General features: G+C 46.9%; 1 protein-coding gene across 1 annotated transcript; it reads left to right on the top strand.

Annotated features, from left to right (window-relative positions):
* Positions 1–14,141: 14,141 nt before the first annotated feature.
* On the top strand, positions 14,142–18,603 carry LOC118650144 (lysozyme C-like). Its single transcript, XM_036298086.1, has 4 exons — positions 14,142–14,320; positions 15,225–15,389; positions 17,100–17,178; positions 17,723–18,603. Exons 1-4 carry the CDS (start codon positions 14,185–14,187, stop codon positions 17,787–17,789), a joined length of 447 nt encoding a protein of 148 aa, XP_036153979.1. The 5' UTR covers positions 14,142–14,184; the 3' UTR covers positions 17,790–18,603.
* Positions 18,604–21,563: the final 2,960 nt, after the last annotated feature.

Below are 21,563 nucleotides of genomic sequence, written 5' to 3'. Positions count from 1 at the left end.
ACGTCAGCCCAGAGAACAGAGCTTTTGGCACTCATTATGCTTTTGAAGAATTGCAACAGGTTCTCTTTAACTTGTACACTGACTCTCAATATATAGTTAAATTATTTCCTCATATTGAGACCGCCTCTCTCCCACAAGGAAGAACAGCCATTTTCTCTTTGTTAACTCAGCTACAAACTTACATTCATAAATGAGAAAAGGCTTTCTATATTGGACATATTAGAGCTCATTCCTGCCTACCAGGACCCTTAAGTGAAGGAAATTATCAGGCGGATTTACTAACTCGCCCAGTAGTTTGTACAGCTCTAGAAGAAGCCCAGCGGTGTCATGCCATTCACCATCAAAATACTTCTGCTCTCCGTCTATATTATCGCATATCTAGAGAAGCTGCTCAAAGTATTGTGCGTGACTGCGGCCATTGTCCTACTCATTTTCCTAGCCCTGCTACTGGAGTTAATCCAAGAGGACTTAGACCCTGTGACTTATGGCAGATGGATTTTACTCATCTCCCATCTTTTGGCAAACTTTGCTATGTGCATGTTTGTATTGATACCTTTTCTCATGTTATCCTTGCTTCTGCACGTATAGGAGAAGCCTTTAAAGATGTAAGTCAACATCTATTCCAATGTTTTTCCTACCTAGGAATACCAAGGGCACTTAAAACAGACAATGGGCCTGCCTATACCTCTAGAGCTTTTAAAAACTTATGCTCTACATTCGGCATCGCACTTACTACAGGAATACCCTACAATCCTCAAGGCCAAGCAATAGTAGAAAGGGCTCACCAAACTTTAAAAACACAAATTAAAAAATTACAAGAAAATGAGTTTAAATATTCCTCTCCTCATCATGTTCTACAACATACTCTATTTGTAATTAATATACTAAATGTAGATTCTGAGGGAAATTCCCCAATGTACAGGCATTGGAACCCTGATCTAACTAAACCTAAAGCCCTTGTCAAATGGAGAGATTTGCTTACAGGAGCCTGGAAGGGACCTGATGTACTTTTAACCTGGGGGGGAGGATATGCTTGTATATTTCCACAGGACGTAGACTCACCTGTGTGGATTCTAGACCGTCTAGTCCGACCTTATGTCTCACCGCCCTCCGTCTCCGCCTCACCATAGCACACCTGAGCAGTGCCCATCTGCAGCAGATGTGCAGCCCTGAGCTGGAACAATCTGTCCATTGGGAGGATCACATGTGCCTCCTTTTTGTCTTTCCACATGTCCCAGCGTTGCCCCACATCTCCTTTCCTTTTTCCTTTTTTTAAAATCTAACTACTTGTTTGCTGGTTCTTTGGCCTTTCTCTTCTCTTTCTTTCCTGAACACAGCCTTTTCTAGAATCTCCCTACCCTACTGTTCCAGGAAGGGCACCTCTCTTTTCTGTCATGACTAGGGGGTGTCTGGTATATGTCCCATACATGGAGTTGTCTTGTGCCAAGAGCCTGACATCCTGGGCTGAGAAAGCCCTGTTCCGGGACTCTCCTTTGTCCTGTATTGGCCCCTCTTACCCTTGTGTCAAGAGGGACCCTCTTCTTACAATCCAATTGCCCATAGCTGTTGCCTGAGCTCTCTGTTCATGCTGAGGTTGAAGCCTCATGGTGGCTAGTACCATGGATCTGTCTCTCACCCAATGGCGTGAGCTGGGCCCTCCCTGGAGAAGAAACCTGGGTTCCCCAAGATATGTGATCAATGCCAGGGCCCTGCCAGCAGGCGAGGGGATCCCAAGGCAGTTGCTGGGCGTGGAGCCCACGGGGGCATAGGCTACCAAGGAGACAGAACTGAACCTCACATCACCCTGCTTGGCCCTGGAGGATGGCTGGTTAGTCAAAGACGGGTAAGATTCCTCAGGGAGGAATGACCTAAGACAGGCACAGTCGCAGAGGGGCTGGCAGGAGAGAACTTGGGGGTCAACAGAGGTGGGGCACAGATCCTCACCCCCCCAACTATGCAGGGGCTTGAACACTCACCCCTTCTGAGGGAGGTCTCCTGCCCCCATGGCTGCTTCCTTCTTCCCACGCCCAGATCAGATCAGGACCCAGATAACAGAAAGAGACTTGGCCCAGCTCAGATCGGGACCCAGGTAAAGATAGAGACTGGCTGACAGCAGCTGCCCTCTCACTGCAACAGGACTTATTTCCCATTTCTACCTTGGACCACAGGAAAAGGGGCAGCTGAAGGTAAGGGCTGTATCAGGATGCTGCTTTCTTCCCTTTCTTCTCCCTCTTTTTTCTAAACACTTCCATGCCTTGTAGTTCTTTTGCTTTCTCTTCTTTTTCTCTCTACTACCCTCCATCTTCCATATCAGCTGACCCAGAGGGCACAGCTTACTCATCCTCATACACCAACACCACCATAAAGCACAGCCCTGATGGACCCTTTGATGCAGTCCTCCAACTCGCTGATGCTTCAGGAAGCCTGTCTCCAGTGACGCCGACCGCTAGCCAGACCAACAAAGACAATCAAACCAACAACTTGAGGCCAGCTGAAATCCCTTGACTGAAGAGGCCAGCAACCTTCTACAGGAACAGGGCTCCTCGTGTGCTCCATCCACTATGTTTATAGCTATGCTTATTGTCATTGCTTGCAAGTCTTCTTCTGAGTCTTAAACACCCCAATCTGAGAGGTGACCACTGATTTGCATGCGCTATAATTTAAACAATAAAAAAGGGGGAATTTGCTGGAAGCCGGTCCATCCTTGCTGCTTGACACAGTCGCTGCAGGAAAGAAACATCTGCACAGCATATGTGTCAAGGGACCTGGCGTATATAGCATACTGTTCTTAATATGTTTGCTCCCCTTAGTGCTATGTGTTTTAACCAAGGTCACCTCTCTGAGAAAGGTTGTTTCCCCAGGTAGGGATTTTTCCCTGAAGTTAGGGAGGGGATAAAACCCCTTAACTAAGTGCCAGGTGGGTAGTTAATCACTTTAACTACAAACAATCATGCTTAAGCTACATAATCTTTACTCCCTGGAATGGAGATAAGAAACGCCCTAGCCTTTGCAATAGAAATTGACAGGATTAAAATCAACTGGTATAAATACAGCTGTAACAAGACAATAAATGCCAGAACTTGGCTGGAGATCCTGGCTAGGCTGCTGATCAACTGAACGCTGTCTCTGTGTCATTCCTTCTTTGCCGACTCCATCCACACCTTTGGGGACCCCTGGGAGTGTTCCAAGCAGGTTGGCAAGGAATCAAGATTCCAGCCTCTTTCAGCCTCTTAATGTGCTTGGCGATTCCCACTCTCACCTTCTGGCTCATTGGATATTGCCAGACTCTGACTGGGGTGGCACTGCTGGTCAGTTGGACTACAGTTGGAGGCCGGTGTTTAGCTAACCCTGGCGGATTGTCCTCCGCCCAAACTCCCGGGATAGCCTGCCTTAATTGTTGGAAATAGGCATCTGCTGAGACTTCCCCAGGTTCCTCCTCATTTAGTAAATATTCCTCCTGTAAGGGCAATGTCAGGAGATATATCCCCACAGTCCCTGGGTCTTGTAATTTGACCTCTGGCCCTGGCCCTTCAAAAGAGATTGTGGCCCGAAATTTACTCAGCAAGTCCCAGCCTAGCAAAGGGTACGGGCACTCTGGCATTACTAGAAACGAGTGAGTCACTGAGCCGTTTCCTAGGTCACTGATCCGACCTTTAGTCCATGGGTAGGATTTTACTTTTCCAGTTGCCCCTTTGATGGGGATTTTGGCCTTAGAGACCGGACCCACTGGCTGTTGCAGGACAGAGAAGGTGGCTCCTGTGTCCACAAGGAAGTCCACCTTTTGGCCCCCCACTGTCAGAGTTATCCTGGGCTCTTGGGGGCCAGCTGAACCCTGACAACCCTAATCCACCTCCTCCACCAGCACGGGAGTCGGTTCCTCCACACATTCAGGGCACTCCCTTCTCCCGTGTCCTTCCTTTTTGCAAAGTGCACACTGATTTTTCCCAAGCCGGGGTTGGACTTCTTTTTTCCCGGAGGGCTTTCTTTTGCCTTTATTGTCTTTCCGGCCCCTTGGGCCTTTTCCCTCATTTAATGCCAGGAGGACCTTGGCCATCCAGGTGTTTAAACCTGCCGTCGGGTCCTCCCGATTGTTGAAAACCTTCTGGGCCACCTCAACCAGCTCAGAGATTGATTTCCCCTGAAAGCCTTCTAACTTTTGCAATTTTTTCCTAATATCTGGGGCTGACTGGGAAACAAATGCAACAATGACAGCCCTCCGATTTTCCGGGACATCAGGGTCAATGAGGGTATACACCCGACAGGCCTCGTACAGCCTCTCAAGGAAAGCTGCCAGGCTCTCATTAGGCCCCTGGACTGTCTCTGTCACCTTAGAGAGGTTTGTGGGTCTCTGAGCAGCAGCTCGGATGCCCCCAATAGCGTCTGGCGATACCGATCGAGAGCCTCCTTTCCCCTCTCACTATTGGGGTTCCAGTTGGGTCGCACGGAGGGAAACACAGCCTCTAATCTGTCTTGGTCAGAGGTAGGCTGCCCATCCGGACCCAGCACAAATCTCCTCCCTTCTGCCTTGACTCTCTCTCTCTCCTCTGAAGTGAAAAGAGTTTGCATCAACTGTTGACAATCATCCCAGGTAGGTTGATGGGTAAAAAACACAGACTCTAAAAGAGAGATCAATTCCTGTGGGTTCTGGGAGAAAGAAGGATTCTGGTTCTTCCAATTATATAAGTCACTAGTAGAAAAGGGGACATAAACCATGAAAGGCTTCCCGTCTGGACCTAAATCTAGAGGGCCTGCTTGCCTTAATGGCAACATGGGAGCTGCAGGACTGGCGGATGCCACAGGGTCCCGCAGCTTCTCTCCCTCCCCCTCTCTCTCTCCATAAGCTGTCCCTTGCCTCGTGAGATAAGGGGAGAACGGAGCCGGGCCCTGGACTGGAGTTTCCAGAGGAAAGGAAACTGGCTGTGGAGAAGGCAGGGGCTCCGGACCGGGGGTCATTTGCCACCGTGGGACTGGTGAGGGGAAGAGCACATGGGGGAGGCCTGACCCTGGGGAGTGCCTCCTCTCCCGTATCTTGCAGAACAGGGGAGTTTTGCCCTCCTTGGCTGAGGCCAAGAGGACTGTCTGTCTCTGTCCCAATTTCTCTTTTTTATTCTGACAACTCTGTAACCACCTTGGTTTTTCAGTCAAAATATCGACCCACCCTTGAATATAGGGAATTTGGTCGGGGTGACCCGGCCGGCCGTAGACAACATGGTGAACCTGATAAGCAGTGGTTAAATCATAAGTCCCTACGTCCGGCCATCCCACCTGGAAAGTGGGCCACTCCCTTTCACAGAATTTCTGCAAATCAAAAGTATTAACATTATGGCCATATCCTTCAGCTAGCTTCTTGAAGTCCTGAAAATTGTTCAGAAAACATTGCAGCAGGGTGCACACAGAAGCAGACGACGACAACCTTTGACCCATTTTGACAAACACCAAGACAACAAATATCAGACAGACAAGGCCGCACGAACCAGGGACCCCGGCCACCGTCGTGGCTGCGGGTCAGGAACAGGAGTACCGCTGCATCTAGCCCTCCGTATAGGTCCTTCCATGGGACGTCCCAATTCCAGTTTAACGACCAGTCCTTACCTCTCTCAAGAGTCCAGGCGGCTCAGTTTCCAAATTGAAAGTTTTGGGTGGACTGGAGGCCTCCTTGGGAGTCGTTTTCCACAGGTGTGGGGTATCTCGCTGAGTGCCCGTCGACGAGTGGGGGAGAGCCTCCTGCCTTGAATAGGGGGTCCCTCTCCTCCCTGCTGAGGGAGAGAGCCTCCAGCCCTAAATAAGGGGTCCCTCTCCTCCCTGCCAGGAATCTCACTGCAGGCTTCCAAATGTTATGGGTTGGCTCAACAAGATAGACCACCAACTTAGAATTTAAGTTTAAGAGCCTTTATTAAGCTGGCCAGCTGACCACAGCCCATACCTTCCCCCTCTGGGAAGCCTCGCAGCATGTGGCCAAGAGCAAGTGTGCAGTATGATTTTTATAGCAAAATTACATAGTGTTAGAAAAAAACAAAACAACTACAAAGCATTTCATTAGAAGTTCACAAAAAGTTCATGAGAACGGAGGGGAGGTAAACAGAGTCACACCGGGCTGGAGCATATCATAACACATTGTTTTTCTAAGACAATCTAGCAATTTTTCTTCCATGCTCTCTGACCCTAACACAATCCTACACAATCCCTCTCCATACGTCAGTCCCCCCTCCCAGTACATTCAGTTTCTCACGTTTCCTTTCCTCCCCTTAGCACATTCTGTAACATTTTGCAACCCTTTCAATGGCTCAGTCCCACACCCTGTGACAGAGAAAAGCACACTGAGACTCAGAGGAGGTGCGGAAGTAAAGTGCAGAGGTAGGAGGCTCGAGCGTGCAGAAAGGGGCTGGCACCGGAGGGCGTGGCTGTCCTTTTCAATCTGGAGGGAGTCACAAGCTCCCCACTGCTCTTAACTCCAGTTCCAGGAAGTCTCTGGGGACCCAGGACTCATACAGGGAGAAACTGGACTGTCTGGCAGCAGGCAGAACTTGGAACTTGAGGGCGGCTTTCCCTCAGAGGTGTTTGCAGCAGTTACCGGGACACTGAGACACAGGGCCCCTTGGGGCAGGGCTGAGAATCAGCCATGGCTGTTTGCTCCTCCCTGTTGATTCCCAGACCCGGCCCCACCCAGGCTGCGGCAGAGGTTTTTGCATATGAATGCCCTGGCCCTTTGCAGTCTGAAAATTACCTAACAAATTGCAGCTGGGCCAGAGAGACCCAGAACTTCCAAAAGAAGGCCCATGGCCCCACAGCAGCTTGCATTGCTTCACAGCTGAGCCTCATCTGGGCACCTCCAAACCCCCCAAAAAGGAAGGGGAATCTGCAGATCTCTTTATAGCTCCTGCTGGGTAGCCTCACGCAGAGGCTAAATTAGCACCTCCTTAAAGATGCAAGAGCCAGTGTACCCAGTGGTCAGAGTGGGACCATCCAGATTACAACTCCTCAGATCCATAAGGAACACACTCAGGGGGCAAACTCAGTGAGCACCAAAGCCATGCTGAAGCAAGTCTTGCCCCAGAAGGGTGTCTTCAGCACAGACGTTCTCCCACTGCAGACACAGCTGATTCTCACAGCCCATTGGCCTGGACGTCAATTCCTCCCAGTGATACTTACAACAATCAAGGCTTAACTATAACAAGACTGTGCTCAAAGCCCACAAGGGGGTGCACAAAGAGTGTCCACCTCAGGTAATTGGGGAGGCTGAGCCGCTGGGTCCTATAGGACACCTAGCACACAAAGCCACTCTACCAACACTGGGAAGCATAAAAAATGCGGAGACAAAGAAACAGGTCACAAATGACAGAAATGGAGGAAAGCAAACGATTGGACATAGAGTTCAAAACCACGGTTATAAGGTTTTTCAAGAATTTTCTGGAAACCGCTGATAAATTTAGTGAGACCCTGGAGGATATGAAAAAAGACCAACTTGAAATTAAGCATACACTGACTAAAATAAAGAATAATATACAGAGATCCAACAGCAGACTAGAGGATTCCAAGAATCAAGTCAAAGATTTGAAATACAAAGAAACAAAAAATACCCAACCAGAAAAGCAAAAAGAAAAAAGAATCCAAAAATATGAAGATAGTGTAAGGAGCCTCTGGGACAACTTCAAGCATACCAACGTCAGAATTATAGGGGTACCAGAAGAAGAGAGAGAGCAAGATATTGAAAACCTATTTGAAGAAATAATGACAGAAACCTTCCCCTTCCTGGTGAAAGAAAAAGACTTACAAGTCGAGGAAGCACAGAGAACCCCAAACAAAAGGAATCCAAAGAGGACCACACCAAGACACATCATAATTAAAATGCCAAGAGCAAAAGACAAAGAGAGAATCTTAAAAGCAGCAAATTCAGTTACCTACAAGGGAGTACCCATACGACTGTCAGCTGATTTCTCAACAGAAACTATGCAGGCCAGAAGGGAGTAGCAAGAAATATTCAAAGTGATGAATAGCAAGAACCTACAACCAAGATTACTTTACCCAGCAAAGCTATCATTCAGAAGTGAAGGTCAGATAAAGAGCTTCACTGATAAGAAAAAGCTAAAGGAGTTCATCACCACCAAACCAACATTATATGAAATGCTGAAAGGTATTCTTAAGAACAGGAAGAAGAAAAAGGTAAAGATAAAAATTATAAACTGTTGCGGTAAAGTGAAATGAAAAGTTAACTAGAAGAGGACGTTCTGCCAGGAAAAGGCGGGAGCCTATAAGCAGGCCATGTCAGAACAAAGTCTTGCACGCAAGACTTATTGTTCAGAGGCAGAACTTTCCTTGAGGTGATAAATAGTCCATGAGAGCATGGAAAGTTCAAGGGAGGGTGCACTGCTGCAGGTGGAAAGAGTCTTTGTATAACATAGGAAATTAATAGTGTAATGTATAACTTAGCTCAGATGATCTCATAAGCATGCCTGTTAATCATTGTCACTTGCTGGACTCCATTGTTGTTTGCTGTGCTCACCCCCAATAAAAGCCAGAAGGGATCAGAGGGTTTTTGCTACACGCCTGAGCGAGCGGTAGCCCTCTGCTCTACTTCATCCTACACACCAAGCTTGCCTCAGTGTCTCTGTTCACAAAGAACATCAACAGAGAGAAACCAGGATGGCGGCATAGGTAAACACTGGAGTTTGCTGTCTCGAACAACCACTTCAAAAATACAACTAAAAGATGGAACGGACAGCATCCAGAACCACCAGAAGGCTGGCTGAGTGGAAATGCTACAACTAGAAGGAAAGAGAAAAGCATACCGAGACTAAGAGGATGCGCAGTGCTGAAGTAAAATACTAAGGTACAGAGGCGCACGCGAAGCAGGCTGGCGGCTGAGGGCGCAGTTGTAGTTTTCAATTGGAAGGGAGTCTCAAGCTCTGAGCTCCAGTTCCGGGCGAGTCTCTAGGACCCCAGACTCATACGGGAGAAGCGAGACTGTCTGGCATTGGTAGGAACCCAAGGGCAGCTTTCTCTCCGAGGGGCTTGCAGCGATTACTGGGACACTGAGAAACAGAGCCTCTGAGGGCAGGAATGAGAGCAGCCATAACTGCTAGCCCCGCCCTGTTGATCCTGTGGGACCTGCCCCGCCCAAGCCCTGCAGGGAGGCTTTGGCTGGATAGCCTCAGGCAAAGGCTAGATTAGCACCTCCCTAGAGATCCAGGAGCCAGGAAATCCAGAGGTCAGAGTGGGACCATCCAGTTTGCAGCTCCGTGGAACCATAAAGGACACACTCAGGGGGCAGACTCAGTGAGCACCAAAGCCCCATTGAAGCAAGTCTTGCCCCAGAAGGGTGTCTCCAGCACAGAAGTTCTCCCACTGCAGACACAGCTGATTCTCACAGCCAATTGGCCTGGAGGTCAATTCCTCCCAGTGATAACTACAACAATCAAGGCTTAACTACAACAAGACTGTGCACAAAGCCCACAAGGGGGTGCACCAAGAGTGTCTACCTCAGGTAATTGGGACGCTTAGCACAGAAAGTCATTCTATCGACATAGCGAAGCATAAAAAACGCGGAGACAAAGAAACAGGTCACAAATGACAGAAATGGAGGAAAGCAAATTGCTGGACATAGAGTTAAAAACCACACTTTTAAGGTCTTTAAAGAACTGTCTAGAAGCTGCCCATAAATTTAGTAAGGTCCTCAAAAAGACTGGTGAGACTGCCGATAAATGTAGTGAGATCCTCAAGAAAACTAATGAGACTCTCGATGTTGTGATAAAAGACCAACTAGAAATTAAGCATACACTGACCGAAATAAAGAATATTATACAGACATCCAACAGCAGACTAGAGGATCCCAAGAATCAAGTCAAAGATTTGAAATACGAAGAAGCAAAAAACACCCAACCGGAAAAGCAAAATGAAAAAAGAATCCAAAAATACGAAGATAGTATAGGGAGCCTCTGGGACAGCTTCAAGCGTACCAACATCCGAATTATAGGGGTGCCAGAAGAAGAGAGAGAGCAAGATATTGAAAACCTATTTGAAGAAATAATGACAGAAAACTTCCCCTACCTGGTGAAAGAAATAGACTTCCAAGTCCAGGAAGCGCAGAGAACCCCAAACAAAAGGAATCCAAAGAGGACTACACCAAGACACATCATAATTAAAATGCCAAGAGCAAAAGACAAAGAGAGACTCTTAAGAGCAGCAAGAGAAAGAAAGTCAGTTACCTACAAGGGAGTACCCATACGACTGTCAGCGGATTTCTCAACAGAAAGTTTGCAGGCCAGAAGGGAGCAGCAAGAAGTATTCAACGTGATGAACAGCAAGAACCTACAACCAAGATTACTTTACCCAGCAAAGCTATCATTCAGAAGTGAAGGTCAGATAAAGAGCTTCACAGATAAGAAAAAGCTAAAGGAGTTCATCACCACCAAACAGTATTATATGAAATGCTGAAAGGTATCCTTTAAGAAGAGGAAGAAGAAGAAAAAGGTAAAGATACAAATTATGAACAACAAATATACATCTATCAACAAGTGAATGTATAAATCAAGTGAATAAATAATCTGATGAACAGTATGAACGTGGTTATAATAGAATCAGGGACATAGAAAGGGAATGGACTGACTATGCTTGGGGGGCGGGGAAAAGGGGTGTGGGGGGTGCGGGAAGACATTGGACAATAATCGTACACCTATGGATGAGGACAGTGGGTGGGGAATGAGGGCAGAGGGTGGGGTGGGAACTGGGTGGAGGGGAGTTATGGTGGAAAAAAAGAGGAACCAATGTCATAATCTGAACAATAAAGATTTAATTTACAAAAAAAAAAAATCAACAAATGCCGCCTGAACAGATCAGGGACCCGAAGGTAAGAAATTGGGAAGGGGTAGGACTGAAAGGGTTTTGCCAGCGCAGAGTATGCCGAACTTTCGGCAATAGAGTCAGAGTCATGGGGAATAACCCGTAGATGCAGAGTCAATATATAACTGTTTTGAAATCATTGTTAAAGAGCTCAGGGGTAAAAGTGAAGGATAGCACCTGAGCCGCTCCCATTAGAGGTCACTGAACCGAGGGAGTCAAGAAAAAGACAGAAAAATACCTGCAAAAATGAATTAGGAGGTGATGAAAGACTAACCTCAGCCAGCCATTCAGAGCTTTAGGATTCATCTTCTGCTGGTTCGGAAGAGGATCGTTACCCCCCTCTCCCTCACCCCCCAAGTTAAGGAAAAGAAGAGTGGCGAGAAGGGAAACAGAGATGAAGGCGCTTTTAGGGAGTCTAAAAGAATTATTGCTTACAGTAGTAAGAAAAAGAAAGAAAACAAAAGTCCTCAGGAGTTGGCTTGCACCGCCACCGATAAGTGAAACTAAAGCAGCACTAGTCATTAATCAGGCATTAGCAGCTGAGCCTCCACCACCCACCTGAGGACACAAAGACCTGCTAATGCTCAATACCTTCAAGGGTTATATATATTATCCTATCTAATAAAAGAGAAACATGGTAATTGGCGTATGACCGCTACCCTTCCCATTGGCTAATCAGGAGATATGCAAATTAACTCTCAGCCAAGATGGCGGACGACAGTCAGGCAGCTGACATGAACAGGGAGGCTTGCTTGCTTCAGTGACGGAGGAAGCCAAGCTTCCCCAAATGCCTTGCCGGCCTCTCAGCTGCACTGTAAGCAACATTGTAACAAATATAGATGCTAAACAAAACCCCAGAAACCTGCTTTAGTCCCGGGCTTCTGCCAGCAGGATCGCAACATTGTTTCAAATACATAAGGTAAACAAAGGCCAGAAACCTGCTATCAGCAGCAGAGGCCTAAGAGCTGGAGACTGGGAGCTAAAGCTGGCACAGAATTAAAAAAAAAAGAAAAAAAGGAGCGGTTGGGAGCTTCAGTCACCCGCCAGCCTGAAAACAGCCCTCAGCCCCTCACCCAGGTGGGCCAGGCACCCCAGTGGGGACCCCCACCCTGATCCAGGACACCCTTCAGGGCAAACCAGCCAGCCCCCACCCGTGCACCAGGCCTCTGTCCTGTATAATAAAAGGGTAATATGCCTCCCAGCACCGGGATCAGCAGAGCTGCGAGTCCTCCCGGCACCAGGATCAGTGTGACGGGGGCAGCACTCAAACCCCCTGATCACCCTGCGGCTCTGTGTGTGACAGGGAGCGGGGTCACAACCTCCCTATCGGCCCTGCTCTGTTCGTGACAGGGGAAGGCGCCCCAACCCCCTGATCAGCCCTGCTCTGTGCCTGATAGGGGGGAGCTCCCCAACCCCCTGATTGCCCTGGGGCTCTGTGTGTGACAGGCTGCGGTGCCCCAACCCCCTGATCGGCCCTGCTCTGTGTGTGATGGGGTAGAGCCATAAACTCCCCATCAGCCCTGCCCTGAGTGTTACAGGGTGCGGTGCCCCAACCCCGTGATCCTCCCTGCTCTGTGCGTGACAGGGGCGGAGCCCCAACTCCCCAATCGGCCCTGCTCTGAGTCTAACCAGGGGCTGCACCTAGGGATTGGGCCTGCCCTCTGCCACCCGGGAGCAGGCCTAAGCCAGCAGGTCGTTATCTCCTGAGGGGTCCCAGACTGTGAGAGGGCACAGGCCGGGCTGAGGGACCCCCCTTTCCCCCCCCCCGAGTGCACAAATTTTTGTGCACCGGGCCTCTAGTAATATTATAATAAATATTAAAATTTGCGATGCCACCCTCAGTCACGCTCAGGGTAGGGCCGATTGGGGGGTTGGGGCACCGCCACCTGTCACACTCAAGGCAGGGTTGATGGGGAGGTTGTGGCACCACCCCCTGTCATGCACAGAGCAGGGCCCATCAGGGGGTTGGGGCTCCGTACCCTGTCACACTAAAGGCAGGGTTGATGGGGAGGTTGCGGCGCCACTCCCTGTCACACACAGAGCAGGGACGATCAGGGGGTTGGGGAGCTCCCCCCTGTCACGCACAGAGCAGGGCCCATCAGGTGGTTGGGGAGCTCCCCCCTGTCACTCACAGAGTAGGGCCGATAGGGGAGTTGGGGCACCGCCCCCTGTCACACACAGAGCAGGGCAGATCAGGGGATTGGGGAGCCGCACCCTGTCACACTCTGGGCAGGGCCGATGGGGAGGTTATGGCTGTATCCCGTCACACACAGAGCACGGCCCGTGTATGTGTGTGTTGGGGGGGGGGGGAGGGTTGGGGCACCGCAGCCTGTCACACACAGAGCTGCAGGGCAATAAGGGGGTTGGGGAGCTCCCCCCTATCAGGCACAGAGCAGGGCTGATCAGGTGAGGGGCTGAGGGCTGTTTTCAGGCTGGCGGGTGATTGAAGCTCCCAACCACTCCGTTTTTTCTTTTTTTTAAATTCTGGGCCAGCTTTAGCTCTGGCTCCAGCTCTGAGGCCTCTGCTGCTGAAAGCAGGTATCTGGCCTTTGTTTACCTTCTGTATTTGAAACAATGTTGCGATCCTGCTGGCTGAAGCCCGGGACTAAAGCAGGTTTCTGGGGTTTTGTTTAGCTTCTATATTTGTAACATAGTTGCTTAGAGTTGCAGCTCAGAGGCCAGCAGCGGCAGGCGGGGAATGTTGGAGTCCTCTGTCACTGAAGCAAGCAAGCCTCATGTTAGCTTCCAGCTGCCTGGCTGCCTTCCGCCATCTTGGCTGGCAGTTAATTTACATATCTCCCTGATTAGCCAATGGGAAGGGTAGCGGTCGTACGCTAATTACCATGTTTCTCTTTTATTAGATAAAATTGTATATAATTATATATGTTATTAATTTTAATATATTAATACAGACTTAATTTATGCAGATTATAAATTATTTCCTTATCATTGGAATGCTATAGCTAAGGCAGTATTAGCCCAAGGGCAATATCTGCAATTTAAATCCTGGTGGTAGGAAGAAGCCAGGAGAGTGGCGAAACTAGAAGAGGATGTTCTGCCAGGAAAAGGCAGGAGCCTGAAAGCAGGCCATGTCAGAACAAAGTCTTGCACGCAAGACTTATTGTTCAGAGGGAGAAATTCCTTGAGGTGATAAATAATCCACCTCAATTTCGTGTGGATTAATTCTTGTAACCTTTTGAAGTCAGTGAGCCAAAAAATTGTTCCTGTTTTCCACATAGCTCAAAGGGTGGAGCCTCCAAACCACTAGGAGAAGAAGGAAGTTAAAAGAGGTTAAATACTGGGGCCAGCCTCTCCTGGCCAGCTGAGCAGTCTGGCTTCACAGTCAACATGAAGGCTCTCCTGATTCTGGGGTTTCTCCTCCTCTCTGTCTCCGTCCAGGCCAAGGTCTATGAGAGGTGTGACCTGGCCAGAACCTTGAAAAGACTTGGAATGGATGGCTACAGTGGAGTGAAGCTGGCAGACTGTAAGTTACCTCTCCCTACTTCCAAATAGCCAGCCAGGTGTGCAACAGATACTAATAGAGGATGAATACTGAGAAAGGGCCTTTGCGTGAATGGACTTCTTTAAAAAAAAGTTATTTGAGGATTTTTATATTTAAAATGGTTAAAAAAATATATCAACTACTTTCTTTATAAACAGAAATGCCAGATGAAGGAATGAGGGCACGGGAGTGCAAAATTGTGCACCATTCTAAGCAAACCACCACCTGTTGTACTCTCCGAGTGCTACCAAGCTGCCCCTCGCTGCAGACTCAGTGGCACATGCAGGCTGACTGATACATTTGAGCATGTGCTTGACTACAGCTCTCTTCCGTGTGGAACCGGGGCTCTGTGAGCCTAGAATAATGCAGTGTTTTTCTCTTTTTTAATTCCCCTGCATGACATGAGGCTTTTCATAGCAAAGGTTTTTTTTTGTTTTTTGTTTTTTTAAATTATGTTTAAATCTCAATACAGGGGCAGTAGGAACCTATTTCCTCTCAATCACTGTTTATGTCAGGATCCCTGAAATGCTATCTTATTATTCTTTCTCGCTCTAGTTGATTAACTGTTTTCATTTTCTTCTATGCAATCCAAGATGTGCCTGTGTAAAAGTTACTTTGTATTTTAGCCCATTTTTGTCAATGTTATCAATGTATGTTTAGGTTGAATTCAAACACTTCCCCTTAATAACTATTTTTGAATGAATGAATGAATGGTTTGATGGATATATGGATGGATGGACTATGAAATAGTCTTTCCTCTTCTACATCTTTGTACTTATAAAGTTAAGTCACTAGTAAAATAAAATTAGCTATATAGAACTGATTATGGTATGCAGTATGTGTCATATGGTATTGCTATTTATTACTAAAAATATCTTATTTTCAGGGATGTGTTTGGCCAAATGGGAAAGTAGTTACAACACACGAGCTACAAACAAAAATAATGGAGACAAAAGCACGGATTATGGGATATTCCAGATCAATAGCCGCTACTGGTGTAATGATGGCAAAACCCCAGGAGCAGTTAACGCCTGTGGTATAAACTGCAACGGTAAGAGAAAATAACGTTTAAGTGACGGCACAGGACCCATCTGGTTATGCTTACAAGAATAGAGATTCAATACAAATGAAAGGGGGCGTGGGTGGGGAGTGGGCGGGGAAAAAGAAATGAAAAGGTTTTGAAAAATTCAACAGGGACCTAAAAGAACACCATCTCGCCCTGGCTGGGTGGCTCAGTTGGCTGGAGCATCATCCCGTACAACAAAGGTTTCAGGTTCGAGTCCTTGTCAGGGCACATACCTAGGTTGCGGGTTCAATCCCTTGTTGGGGTGCGTATGGGAGGCAACCAATTAATGTTTCTCTCTCTCTCTCTCTCTCTCTCTCTCTCTCTCTCTCTCTCTCTCTCTCCTTCTCTCTCTCTCTCCCTCTCCTTCTCCCTCTCCCTCTCCTTCTTTCTTTAAAATTAAAAAAAAAAATACATATCCTCAGGTGAGGATTAAAAAAAAAAAGGTGACTCTGACTTTAAAAAATAAAATAAAATAAAATCATAAAAATGAAAATATTGGACAAGTATTATAAAATTGATATTGTTAAATTTCTAAATGTTAAAATTCTAATAGGAAAGATTATTCTTAGAATATTCATTTGTATGCAGTTAATTTATTTAAAAAATATTTTGTATTATGTAATAATCTGTGGTCACTGAATAAAAATTCATACTACCAAGAGATTTATGACTACCAGTAACTTTTGGTATATATTGTTCTAGATAGAATACTTATCAATCATGTCTGTGAACATAAAGCTATGTCATGTATAAATATACCTACATATAAACATGTAATAATGTGTGGTGTTCTTTATGGTTCTTTTTTATTATTATTACTGATTTTGGAGAGAGAGGGAGAGGGAGAAACATTGATGTGAGAAACTTGGATTGGCTGCCTCCTGCACCCCCCCTACTGGGGATTAAGCCCACAACGTGGGCATGTACCCTGACCAGGAATCCAACCATGATCTCCTGTTTCTTGGATTGATGCTCAACCACTGAGCACACCGGCCAGGCACAATGTGTGTTTTAACAAAAATGAAATTGTACTATATATACTACTTTACAATTTGTTCTTTATCAAACAAAATTATTTATACGTTAACAAACACCAATCTTGATTTTATTATTTTTTTTATTTTATTTTTATTATTTTATTTTATTTTATTTTATTTTTGAGAAAAATGGATCTTTTCCCCATTTTTTTTGATAGAGGGGAGGGGAGAGAGAGAGAGAAACATCAATGAGAGAGAGAGACACATTGATTGGTTTCCTCCCACATGTGCCCAGACGGGAGCCATGGATCGAGCCTGCAAACGAGGTACACGCCCTTGACTGTGAATCCAACCCTCGACCCTTCAGATCTGTGGGCCAGTGCTCTAACCACTGAGAAAAACTGGCCAGGGCTCTTATTTCTGTAGGGGAAATTTCTAGTAGTAGAATTGCTGATTAAAAATTACTAGGTTGGTTCCTCTTTTTCTTCTAATAGTGCCTATTACAAAGAGAACTCTCTATCTATCACATTAGTTGATAATTCCAGAACTTCCAATGACTTTGGTATCTGAGATTCCTCCCAACATTCACAGATGCATAACTTGTGGAAAAGAATTGTAGTGTCCATTCCTTAGCCTAAGAGAATAAAATGGGCTAAACCTAAATGTAAAATGAAATTTCTGTGAAAGTTGTCTTCATTCCTCACCACCTGTTTTTCAGTTTTGCTTCAAGATGACATCACTCAAGCTGCAACCTGTGCCAAGAGGGTTGTCAAGGATCCACAAGGCATCAGAGCATGGTATGTGTAAGCTTAGAGGGGAAAGTTTTTTGCCCTGTGTTAGGAGAGAGGTGAGAGAAGATTTTCAAGGACCACCATATGCTCCTGAGAACTGAAAGTTGCAGCTTTAGGTGTATGCTAAACAAAGTATCACTTAGAAGCAATCTATTTTAACATTTTAACCGATTCAGAATCTTTTCCTCTTATTCCTGCATTAATTTGCGAGGATTTCTAGAATTTTTAAGATTCTCCACACTCTACCAGTTCCTTGTCCGATTTTGAAATGTTTGGAATGAGGTAAATGTAGAATGCACTTTGCAGTGGCTGTTAGGAAATGCACGTGTCTCTCGTGGTCAGCATACTATGCTGTAGCCAGGGCTTTGGGGAGAAGTGAAGTATTGGGTGTACATATCTCCATTTAATAAATAGCAATACCTGGATCTATCAAAAGCCTGTATTTCATATAGTGTTAAAATAGTTTGCCCTCACAAAGGATTTGATGTATGGCTATCACAGTGAAGATATGCTTTAACTTCATCACCATGTGTTTCACCTTTCCCTACAGGGTGGCCTGGAGAAATCACTGTCAAAACAAAGATGTCACTCAGTATACCAAGGGCTGTGGAGTGTAACTGGACAGCTTTCCTTCTTCAGATCCCTTTCTCTCGTTTTCCTATTCAGGGAGTAGCAGTTGAGTAAAAGTTCACACCTTTTTCAAATAAACAATGTTTTTACAGAAGCAGGAGCAAAATACGGTCTTTCTTCTAAGAGGCTAATGTTGTCTAATATGTTAATTATTGGGTAGTAAGTCTACAACATGTTTCAGTGTGCTGATAGAGCTACTGCTGGTGAAAATTTACCTAAATCTTGATTACCAAATACGTCTCCAGTACATTCAGTTCTTAATCAAAGACTTCATCTTGAATGACACCAGTATTCCTCAATGTTTGATATAAATGTAACAAAAGACTATCTTAAAACACATTGACCTCAGGCAAAATCTCAGCTGTGTAGGCATTTAATGTGTTCATCTGTTCATTCGTCTCCCAAAACAGTAAAAGATAACCATTCTTTGTTGGGCAATATCAAATTTACAAAAGAACAGAATGCCAAATAGCTGAAAATGGAGACGGCCTGGATTAAGAATATTGTTTTGATTAAGTGTGATCTTTGGATTAAATGCTTTCTTAGAAATGTTACTTTTATACAGCTTTAAAAATGAACTCACAATTTATATATCCATCTACTTTAGTCCTTTAAAGAACTTTTTTATGCATCTTGCTGATCATGAAGGAATATCAAGAAGGATTAGATTAGCTGTTGCTGTTTCTTAATTTTATAAGCTTAGATTCCTGCATTATGACTAAAACTGGAGGCAAATCAGTTTGAAAGTATTGAAATAATTGCTAATTAACCACAAGTGTGAACTTACCATGTTGTTAAAAATAAATACTTTCGGGCGGGGGGATAAAATGGACACATATGTAATACCCTTTGTAATACTTTAAGCAATAAAAAAAAAAAATAAATAAATAAATAAATAAATACTTTCCTTAAAGCACTCATACCTTGTCTTTCTCTACTGTGAAAAGAAATGACTTAGCCCTCTTAACATTTCCTTATACCTCACCTGTACCCAAACAGGTTATATCGCTGGGGAATGAAAGACAACCCACAGGCATGCTGACAGAGCTCACTTTAACTTCATAACCACACCTGGCCAGTGTGGCTCAGTGATTGAGCGTCAACTCATGAGCCAGGAGGTCAGGATTCAATTCCTGTCAGAGCCCATGCTTGTGCCCTCTCGCAGTCTGGGACCCCTTGGGAGATAATGACCTGCTGGCTTAGGCCTGCTCCAGGGTGGCAGAGGGCAGGCCCAATCCCTAGGTGCAGCCCCTGGTTGGACTCAGAGCAGGGCCTATTGGGGAGTTGGGGCGCCGCCCCCTGTCACGCACAGAGCAGGGCCAATCCGGGGTTTGGGGTGCTGTCCCCTGTCACACATAGAGCAGGGCTCATCAGGGGGTTGAGGAGCTCCCCCCTGTCACAGAGTAGGGCCGAGAGGGGAGTTGGGGCACCGCCCCCTGTCACACACAGAGCAGGGCCGCCCTCTACCACCCACAGAGCAGGGCCGATCAGGGGGTTGGGACGCCACCACTCTCACACTCAGGGCAGGGCCGATGGGGAGGTTATGGTTCTACCCCATCACACACAGAGCAGGGCCTGTGGGAGGGGTGGGGGTTGTGGCGCCGCCCTCTATCACCCACAGAGCAGGGCCGATCAGGGGGTTGGGGCGCCGCACCCTGTCACACACAGAGCCGCAGGGTGATCAGAGGTTGGGGAGCTCTCCCGTATCAGGCACAGAGCAGGGCTGATCAGGGGGTTGGGGCGCCTTCCCCTGTCAGGAACAGAGCAGGGCAGATAGGGAGGTTGTGGCCCTGCCCCCTGTCACACACAGAGCCGCAGGGCGATCAGGGTGTTTGGGTGCTGCCCCCTGTCACACTGATCTCGGTGCTGGGAGGCCTCTCGGCTCTGCTGATCCTGGTGCTGGGAGGCATATTACCCTTTTACTATATAGAATAGAGGCCTGGTGCATGGGTGGGGCTGGCTGGTTTGCCCTGAAGGGTGTCCTGGATCAGGGTGGCGGTCCCCACTGGGGTGCCTGGCCAGCCTGGGTGAGGGGATGATGGCTGTTTGCAGCTGGTCACACACCCTTCAGGGTGAGGGTCCCCACTGGGGTGCCTGGCCAGTCTGGGTGAGGGGCTGAGGGCTGTTTTCAGGCTGGTGGGTGACGGAAGCTCCCAACCGCTCCTTTCTTTCTTTTTTTCTTTTAATTCTGGGCCAGCTTTAGCTCTGATGCTCCAGCTCTTAGGCCTCTGCTGCTGAAAGTAGGTAATAGAAACAATGTATAACTCCAGCTCTGACTCCAGCTCTGAGGTCCCAGCTCACTGAAAGCTGGTTTCTGGGGTTTTTTTTAGCTTCTATATTTGTTAAAATGTTTCAAACTGCAGGCTCAGAGGCCTGTAAGGCAGGCGGGAACTTTGGTTTCCTCTGTCACTGAAGCAAGCAAGCCTCATGTTAGTTTCAAGCTGCCTGGCTCCGGTCGCCATCTTGGCTGACAGTTAATTTGCATATCTCCCTGATTAGCCAATGGGAAGGGTAGCGGTCGTATGCCAATTACCATGTTTCTCTTTTATTAGATAGGATATTGTTCTTTTGATTAATTACTCTGCTTTAATTATGTTCAATTTGTAACAATGAAAATACATCCTGCATATCAGATATTTACATTACAATTCATAACAGTAGCAAAATTACAGTTATGAAGTAGCAACGAAAATAATTTTATGGTTGGGGGGGTCACCACAACATGAGGAACTGTATTAGAGGCTCCCGGAATTAGAAAGGTTGAGAACCACTGGGTTAGAGTGTCAGCCTGTGCACCAGAGGATCACAGGTTCGATTCCCAGTCAAGGGCACTGCACTCATTCGCACAGTATTTAGCGCCACTGAAAGGCAATGGGGGTTGAGAACCAAGATGGCGGCATAGGTTAACGCCGGAGTTTACTGCTTTGAACAACTACTTCAAAAGTGAAACCAAAAAACGGAAGGGACATCACCCAGAACCACAGGAACGCTGGCTGAGTGGAAGTCCTACAACTAGGAGGAAAGAGAAACGCATACGGACACTCAGAGGAGGCGCAGTGCTGAAGTCAAATTCTGAGGTGCGGAGTGCGCGGAGCGGGCTGGCGGCGGAGGGCTCGGTTGGCGTTTTCAATCGGGAGGGAGTCGCAGACTCTGAGCTCCAGATCCGGGCGAGTCTTTAGGGACCCAGACTCAAACGGGAGAAGCAGGACTGTCTGGCTTCGGTCAGAGCGAGTGCAGCTTTCTCTCTGAGCTTTGCAGTGGGTGCTGGGACTCAGAGAGGCAGAGCCCCTGGGGACAGGACTGAGAGCCACCATAACTGCTCTCTCCGGCCCACCCTGTTGATCCTGTGGGACCCGCCCCGCCCAAGCCCTGCACACAGGCATTTGCTGGATAGCCTCAGGCAAAGGCTAGATTAGCACCTCCCTAGAGGACAGAAGTTCTCTCACTGCTGACACAGCTGATTCTCATAGCCACTTGGCCTGGAGGTCAAACCCTCCCTGGAATTAGCTACAACAATCAAGATTTAACTATAAGACTGCGAACAAAGACCACTAGGGGGTGCACCAAGGAAGCATAACAAAATGCAGAGACAAAGAAACAGGACAAAATTGTCAATGGAAGATATAGAGTTCAGAACCACACTTTTAAGGTCTCTCAAGAACTGTTTAGAAGCTGCCGATAAACTTAATGAGATCTACAAGAAAACTAATGAGACCCTCAATCTTATATTGGGGAACCAACTAGAAATTAAGCATACACGG

Source organism: Myotis myotis, unplaced genomic scaffold, assembly GCF_014108235.1.
Source record: "Myotis myotis isolate mMyoMyo1 unplaced genomic scaffold, mMyoMyo1.p scaffold_m19_p_3, whole genome shotgun sequence".
NCBI classification, from domain to species: domain Eukaryota; kingdom Metazoa; phylum Chordata; class Mammalia; order Chiroptera; family Vespertilionidae; genus Myotis; species Myotis myotis.
Note: the sequence above shows the minus strand (reverse complement) of the source record. Positions and strands in the feature narration are given on the sequence as shown.